This window comes from Barbatula barbatula (assembly GCF_947034865.1).
Source record: "Barbatula barbatula genome assembly, chromosome: 10".
Taxonomy (NCBI): Eukaryota; Metazoa; Chordata; class Actinopteri; order Cypriniformes; family Nemacheilidae; genus Barbatula; species Barbatula barbatula.
Window position 1 is genome coordinate 23,989,674 of NC_136773.1, and position 10,000 is coordinate 23,999,673.

At 46.5% G+C, this 10,000-nt stretch overlaps 1 protein-coding gene across 1 annotated transcript in view; it reads right to left on the reverse strand.

Moving 5' to 3' along the window:
• Window positions 1–3,311: 3,311 nt before the first annotated feature.
• Window positions 3,312–10,000, reverse strand: part of hcn4 (hyperpolarization activated cyclic nucleotide-gated potassium channel 4) — a gene marked incomplete at both ends in the record, with an annotated part of 29,015 nt that continues 22,326 nt past the window's right edge. The window contains 4 exons of the mRNA XM_079466017.1: window positions 3,312–4,618; window positions 5,279–5,443; window positions 6,317–6,557; window positions 6,778–6,924. Of these exons, the coding sequence (XP_079322143.1) occupies window positions 3,312–4,618; window positions 5,279–5,443; window positions 6,317–6,557; window positions 6,778–6,924 (1,860 nt within the window). The remainder of the gene's footprint in view (window positions 4,619–5,278; window positions 5,444–6,316; window positions 6,558–6,777; window positions 6,925–10,000) is intronic.

Below are 10,000 nucleotides of genomic sequence, written 5' to 3' on the forward strand. Positions count from 1 at the left end.
CCACACACACACACACACACACACACACACACCTCCACAACTACACACAAACACACACACACCTCCACAACCACACACACACACACCTCCACAACCACACACACACACCTCCACAACCACACACACACACACACACCTCCACAACCACACACACACACACCTCCACAACCACACACACACACACACACACCTCCACAACCACACACACACCTCCACAACCACACGCACACACACACACACACACACCTCCACAACCACACACACACACACACACACCTCCACAACCACACACACACCTCCACAACCACACGCACACACACACACACACACCTCCACAACCACACACACACACACACCTCCACAACTACACACACCCACACAACCACACATTTCTTGTCTCGTATGACTCATGTGCAATAAACCAAATCAAACATTTTCAAAAAAGTCTTGTGTCAGTTTGATTGGTCACTTCAGCTCACAGTCACACATCTGAATGAATCTGTACACATGAATGAGAGACCGTGATGATGTGGATCACAGCGTCTGCAAGTGTGAAATCTAATCCTCAGTCACTGGCTTTTATTTCATTATCGTCTGCACATGACGACGGCGAACACAGACGAGAGATTGGGTCTGGAAATGGAGAACGTTTCCAGCTGGAACCATGAAGTGTGCCGAAAACTGCCAAAAGACTGAAGTGCTTCCAGGTGGATGGTGACCAGAGTTGATTTCTCAGCGGGCCTGTAAACGTGTGTCTGAATCACACACATGAAACCAAAAACAAGAACAGAGAACAAGAACAGTGCGTGTGGCCTTTGTCATAAGAGACACGTGAGTCTGAATTAACGTCTAGATCTGAAGCACAGAATCTGGATCTAAAGGTGTTTACATGACACAAATGTATTCAAAATGAAAAAAGCTTTTCCTCTGTGTTTTTTGAAAACCTACACATACAGATGACTTTTCTTTTCAGTCCCCCCAAAAACTAAACGTAAATCCACGGCAAAAACAAGTCATTTTTCCGTTTCGAGTTTAAATAAGTGTCATGGATCTGAGTCTGTGAGGTTGAGATCACGGTCAACATTATTCCCGTTATCAGATATTATCTGCGACCGTGTCAAGATCATCACATTCTCTAATTTGTCAAGATCCGTCCATTATCCACAGGATGTTTTATCATGAAACACGGCTCGCACTGAAACCCTTCAAACATCCACAATCAATACTTCACCCCTCCACAGGAGCTCCCGAAACAATCATGACACGCACAACACAACAAACGTGTCCTCATCACGTCGAGCGGCCCGCGGGGGTCCCCGCTGTCAGTCAACACACATCACCTCCACAATACATCAGTGTCGCCGCACATTTGTGCTTCCCGTCTCACTTTTCTCTGCCTGTCTGGCTCACGTCTCGAAAGTTGAAGAGTTTCAAAACTTCTGAACTCTCCTCAGGTCAGACGCTCACAGGTGCTTCTGCTTCCACACACATGCGAGCGCTTATAATTCACGTCAGAGGAACAAACATCACCACCATCCTTCAGGGAGAAACACTGCTCCAGAGTTTATATTCATCACTTCTGGACTGTCAGATCCGAGTAAAGGTGCATCAGGATCTTGAAACAACATGTGAAAGTGATGTTGAGGTGGTCGCCATGACAACGTCGGATGCTTCACACAAACCCCTTTAACTCTCTTCCAACAGGAAAACATACTATAGTATACTTAAATATTTACTATAGCGAGGTTGATAAACAGTACTGTATCGAGGAATTTCACTACAGTTTACTAAAGTAAATACTACAGCAAACAACAGGTTTTGTTCTTGTTTAATAATCAGTGGGGTTTGCTGGTCATCATCATTAATGTTATTGCTCACAGGGGTTTGTTTGCTCATTTTTCAGCAGACATGAATCAGATCATGTGACTGAGAGGTGTGATGATGATTTTCTCCCGCCGCAGGATAAAACGGACTAAAAATCTTTCAACCGAGGGACAAAGTCATATCTTGACATACAGAGACCGGGGGCTCTTGTGAGCCATACAAACCACACAGCAACGCTCCCACAACGTCGTCCTATATAAAGCTGGAGAGAAATTCACGAGGCCAAACTCTTAATGTAGAATCATGATGGATCAGACATTGAAGAGCATCAGCCTGATGTGAAATCAGACGCTGTGACCGAATCATGTGATCTCACGCTGGTCTCAGGTGTTTGCATGAGACTGATGAGATGATCTTCTGTCCATCAATGTCAAGCTCTTTGACTGATGGCAACTAAACTGTTGATTTGTGTGTCTTCAAACAACACAAACATTCATTATGATTACAGAAACACACACGTGCACAAAACAAAGACACGCACAAATGCACACACACACACGTGCACACACACAGAAACAATCACACACACACACAAGCGCACACAGGCACAAACAAACACAATCCCATGCACACACACTCACAATCACACACACAAACAATCACACACATAACGCACACAGGCACAAACAAACACGCACAAACAAACAAACACAATCCCATGCACACAAACACACAAGCGCACACACACAGAAACAAACATACAATCACACACACGTACAAACAAACACAATCACACGCATGCACGCACACCCACACACAATCACACACATGCGCACACACACTGCAGTGGTGAAATGTCATTGATGTTTAACACACATCACATCACATGAGCGAGTCAGATTGAAGTGAATTGTGATTTTGTGTTTTTGTGATTCTGCTGTCACTCAGTGCTCACACATCTCAACATCATTCAACCCAAAAAACTCAACACAACATGGACTGAACATCTTTTTGGTTTTTCTATCGTCTCACCATTGGAAAGTTTGTACCATAAATCTCCCTTCAAACACAACTTCTAACTCTCCAGATCACCAATCTATGATCTGTGTAAAGTGATTAAAAACATCTCAAACACACAAAAATGGGTTTGTACACGCAGGACTGAGAGTGCATAGATCCCTGCAGAGCAGTCTTTATGCCCTGGCATTGCTAGACAATAACCAAATGTCCTTTAGATTTTAATATATGCAACACTTCACACCCTCCTATGGACCGAATAACATATCTTTAAATATATGACTCCATATATATGACAAATATAATCATGAGTAAAATACAAACAAAAACAAAAGATAAAAACAAATCTAAAGCTCACGGCAGTAATATTGAGAATTGATTCAAACACAGTGTTGATATACAGAGACAAAGAAATAAACCACACAAGGAGAGAGACGGCGTCAGGTCGGACAGGAGGGTGTGATTCAACCTCACAAATTTGAGGGAAGTTTGGATCGAGTCGCGTCGGACGGGTGGGCGTCAGCCCCCCGCGGGTGAGAAAGTGCCGGTGACGTCCCTACAGATCCTGAAGAAGTCACGTGACCCGACACAGAGCTACAGGGTTTGGCTGTTGGGGATGAATACGGGGAAAGGCAGTACGCGGGTGAGGAGCGTCCCGTGGCCTGCGTCCCCTCTGAAGACTGATGGGAACTGGACAGTATATTTAAATCCTCGTAAAAGCGCCTCAGAGGAGAGTCCGGCCCCAGAGCGTGATGACCCGGGAGCTGACCCGGACACGAGGTCTGGGGTAACAGAAGAGACGTGTGAGATCCGTCAGCGCTGGATGCGTCGCTGTACTGGAAAGTCCTCCCTGTTACCGGACTCTGAAGGGTCGGGCTGGGGGCGAGAGGGGTGTAACAGGGCGAGCCGTTCGCTGAACCGTACTGAGCCAGAGATGCCAGGGCTGACCTCTCTGAAGACACGTGAGGAAGATAACTGGATTGTATGTTGGATAATGCAGACAGAGTTTGGGAAGACAGAGTATTATCGCGGGTCTGGATGGAAGAAGGGGATCCGGGTGGAGGCGTGTGGAAGAGGGTGGTGGTTTTTCCTGCGCCGGTGAATGGTTTCTGTGGGGACTGTCCGTATAACAGCTGGATCGGGGTGTGACCGAAGCGACCGGTGGAACGAGGACTGTTATCCACCGAGATCCCAGAACATCCCGTCGCTGTGACTCCTCCTGTCTGTGATTTCTGAAGTCCTGATGGAGTGGGTTGTGAATGAAGCTGCGCGCTGCCGTACGTCGGAGACGACGAAAAGCTCCCGAATGGAACTGAAGAGGCGGGTGGAGAGGTGCTATCCCACACCTGCTGACTGCTCGACGTCGTGCCACCTGACAGGTTCTGCGTCCGGAGGGAAGAGATAACGGGACTATGGATCCCCACCCGAGGCTTTGAGGGAGAGCTTGACGGAGAGTCTCCGGTGTCTCCTGACTGAAAGCTCTTCAGGTGTCCACTGAGCTCTTTTCTCTCAGCAGTGGGTCTGAAGAGTCCGGTGGGAAGGTGCGGGTGGTGTGTCAGCGCGATGGCAACAGACGTGGTGGCGGCGGCGGCCTGCAGAGGGGCTTGAATCAGTGGAGCCCAGATGACCGGTGTGGATGGGGCAGGAGGAGACGGGCTGTGGGCCATGTCTCGGTCATGTTGAACGATCTGCTGGATGATTTCATTCTCCTTATAGTTCAGAACACCTGAAGTCAAGTCCTGCTGGACCTTGTGCTGGAGAACAGAGTTCTTCTTACCTGATGACACAAAACACAATGTAATGTGACAGGATGCATAATTTAATGTTCACATATTCAGTCATCCTGATTTCACTGCTTTAAATCCCCCAGATGCTCTTTTGTGCTGTTGTTTTTACAAATAACAAAAATGGGCAATTCCCAAAACACAAATGTATGTGACATAAAACCCTCAGAGAACGCATCTCTTACCAATATTCTGAACCGTTGGTTTCGGTTTTACTAAACCCTTGTTCGAACTTCTGAAAAATATCGGTCTACGCACAAGAATGCATTATGAATGTGACAGAAATCAGGCGTATAGCGTCAGCTCTGGCAGGTCACGTGAGTCAAGCTCGCATTAGCTGATCCTCATCTTCCTATAGAAATATGATGCATTCAGCTAACAGCAGCCATCGCGTTGCACATGAGCAAATTACCCTCCTCAATCCCCAGTCCCACTTCAAATTTTCAATTCTTGTTTAATAGTTTTTCCTTTTCACAGTCTCAATTACTTTACATCATGTGTTATGCTTAAATATCTTCAAGAACTAATGACATCTGCTTGTTCTGTTCTGTTTACGTGCAATGCATTGTGGGATACTGTAGAGTTTCTGATGAAATCATTTGTTATTCAGATATTTTATGTATAGATAAAGTTCAAGAGAAGCAGGACTGTACCAATGCGATCCAGTCGATCGACAGCGACGGTCTCAAACGCTCTCCTCATCATGGGATATTCCTCCAGGACTTCATTGAAGTGATCCACAGACAGAGAATACAGACGACAGTATGTATCTGCCCGGACGCTGGCCGTGCGTCTGCCGCGGGTTAACAGACAGATCTCTGGAGACGACAGACACATCAACAGTTTCTCAGTTATAGTCTCATTCTGATCATTGTGTTCTCTATTAACTCTCATAAAGCAAAAATGTATCTTCCTATAAATGAAGGTTAATCATTTTATAGATGACATTAAAAGGCAAATAACCAAGAAAACTAAATTTTAAATTAATTTAGACCTTTGAATTAGAACATTTAACAATTCAGAATTAAAATGTTTTTCAAGTACTTCATTTTTTTTTCATTCTTTCCTAAATAGTATTTGAAAAGAGCGACAGGAATCAATTTCAAATGAATGTGAATCAAATAAAATCCCTTGATTTACTGTATTGAAGAAAGCCAGACTGTAATGATATCACCATGAGCTTCACACATTTCTGAGAACTGTACTCATTCTCCTGAGCTGTGAAAGAGTCTATTTCTCCAATGTTCACTCGACCCCGCTGTGATTTTGCTATAACACTCAGATGAGCTGATGGTGATGATGTGGTCCGGAGGCGAGGATGTGTGTGTGATGTCACAGTGACCTCTGCTCAGTGTTTCCATTTCATCTGTGTTCTGCTGTTACTCATCAAAATAAAACATCAGACCGAGATATAATCTGATAAAACACAGCAGTGTGTGCTGCTGGATTATGTTATCTGTGTCATCTCTGTCATGAACACACAAACACGATCTGAGCTGATGGAGGATTTAAGATGATGTTTTTTCTCCTGCAGATGCTTTGTGCTGAAATCTCAAGTGAAGAGATTCTCTCGTGGTTTCCCTGATTTCAGAATGAACTGTTGTGGGTTTCTCTGTGTGTGTGTGTGTGTGTGTGTGTGTGTGCGTTTCTCAGTGTGTGTGTGTTGTATTTTGACGTGTGCTCTTTTGTACCTCCAAAGTACGAGCCGTCTGACAGTTTGGTCTCTTTGTTTCCCCGGGTAAGAACGCTGACCACGCCGTGCTGGATGAAGTACATCTTCTTGCCGATGGTTCCCTCTCGTATGATGTAATCTTTAGGCTGGAAGACCTCGAAGTGAAGTTTGGTGAGCATCGACGTCACAAAGTTAGGATCGGCGTTTGCGAACAGCGGCATGGACGCCACCAACTTTCTGCAGTTAAAGTTTATGATCTCCTATGAATTACAAACATCATTAGATAAATGCTTATACTGTATATGACATCACATGTCCTGACCAATCAGTGCAGAGCATCACAATACACAACAATGAGGATTATGGTCTGTGTAACGGTCTTTAAATCATATCACAATGAAATATCTGAGGTCATAAAATAATTCTTTCATAAAAACAATATCATCCCTCGTCCTCTAGGACGAAGGTGTGTGTCTTTACCTCTCTTAAGGGTTCATTGAGTTCTCCCAGAATGCTCTCTTCATCAAACATCTTGCCCTGGTATCTGTGCTCATAATAATCATGAATCCTCTGTCTCATGTCAGCGGGCAGTTTATGGAAGGACATGTACTGCTCCACCTGTTTATACTGCACACAAACACACAACAGCATATACACATTCTATCAGTCATGTTTCAATATTTGATCAAACCGAATGTGACGAGGAAAAACTCCCACACTGGAATTAAAATGAAAAGAAATCATATTGATCATCTTTTATTTCATCATTTCTATAGTGCATGACATCATCCGGTCCACACCGACACTGTGCACATAAATACCATCTGTCAGTTACGGTAAATTCACAAATCAATTCACATTCTCTCAAAATAAATAAAAAGAACTCTCTCACACACACACACACGGACAACACACACACACATTTTCACTCACGCACACGGACAACACACACACACATTTTCACTCACGCACACACGCACGCACGCACACACACACACACACGGACAACACACACACACATTTTCACTCACGCACACGGACAACACACACACACATTTTCACTCACGCACACACGCACGCACGCACACACACACACACACGGACAACACACACACACATTTTCACTCACGCACACGGACAACACACACACACATTTTCACTCACGCACACACGCACGCACGCACACACACACGGACAACACACACACACATTTTCACTCACGCACACGGACAACACACACACACATTTTCACTCACGCACACACGCACGCACGCACACACACACACACACGGACAACACACACACACATTTTCACTCACGCACACGGACAACACACACACACATTTTCACTCACGCAAACACGCACGCACGCACACACACACACACACGGACAACACACACACACATTTTCACTCACGCACACGGACAACACACACACACATTTTCACTCACGCACACACGCACGCACGCACACACACACGGACAACACACACACACATTTTCACTCACGCACACGGACAACACACACACACATTTTCACTCACGCACACACGCACGCACGCACACACACACACACACGGACAACACACACACACATTTTCACTCACGCACACGGACAACACACACACACATTTTCACTCACGCACACACGCACGCACGCACACACACACACACACGGACAACACACACACACATTTTCACTCACGCACACGGACAACACACACACACATTTTCACTCACGCACACACGCACGCACGCACACACACACGGACAACACACACACACATTTTCACTCACGCACACGGACAACACACACACACATTTTCACTCACGCACACACGCACGCACGCACACACACACACACACGGACAACACACACACACATTTTCACTCACGCACACGGACAACACACACACACATTTTCACTCACGCACACACGCACGCACGCACACACACACACACACGGACAACACACACACACATTTTCACTCACGCACACGGACAACACACACACACATTTTCACTCACGCACACACGCACGCACGCACACACACACACACACGGACAACACACACACACATTTTCACTCACGCACACGGACAACACACACACACATTTTCACTCACGCACACACGCACGCACGCACACACACACACACACGGACAACACACACACACATTTTCACTCACGCACACGGACAACACACACACACATTTTCACTCACGCACACACGCACACACACACATTTTCACTCACGCACACGGACAACACACACACACATTTTCACTCACGCACACACGCACGCACGCACACACACACACACACGGACAACACACACACACATTTTCACTCACGCACACGGACAACACACACACACATTTTCACTCACGCACACACGCACACACACACATTTTCACTCACGCACACGGACAACACACACACACATTTTCACTCACGCACGCACGCACGCACGCACACACACACACACACACATTTTCACTCACGCACACACACACACACATTTTCACTCACGCACACACGCACGCACGCACACACATTTTCACTCACTCACGCACACACGCACGCACACACACACACACATTTTCACTCACGCACACGGACAACACACACACACATTTTCACTCACTCACGCACACACGCACGCACACACACACACACACACACGGACAACACACACACACATTTTCACTCACGCACACGGACAACACACACACACATTTTCACTAACGCACACACACACGCACACACACACATTTTCACTCACGCACACGGACAACACACACACACATTTTCATTCACGCACGCACGCACGCACACACACACACACGGACAACACACACACACATTTTCACTCACGCACACACACACGCACACACACACATTTTCACTCACGCACACGGACAACACACACACACATTTTCATTCACGCACGCACGCACGCACACACACACACACGGACAACACACACACACATTTTCACTCACGCACACGGACAACACACACATTTTCACTCACGCACACACGCACGCACGCACACACACACACACACGGACAACACACACACACATTTTCACTCACGCACACGGACAACACACACACACATTTTCACTCACGCACACACGCACGCACGCACACACACACACACACGGACAACACACACACACATTTTCACTCACGCACACGGACAACACACACACACATTTTCACTCACGCACACACGCACGCACGCACACACACACGGACAACACACACACACATTTTCACTCACGCACACGGACAACACACACACACATTTTCACTCACGCACACACGCACGCACGCACACACACACACACACGGACAACACACACACACATTTTCACTCACGCACACGGACAACACACACACACATTTTCACTCACGCACACACGCACGCACGCACACACACACACACACGGACAACACACACACACATTTTCACTCACGCACACGGACAACACACACACACATTTTCACTCACGCACACACGCACGCACGCACACACACACGGACAACACACACACACATTTTCACTCACGCACACGGACAACACACACACACATTTTCACTCACGCACACACGCACGCACGCACACACACACACACACGGACAACACACACACACATTTTCACTCACGCACACGGACAACACACACACACATTTT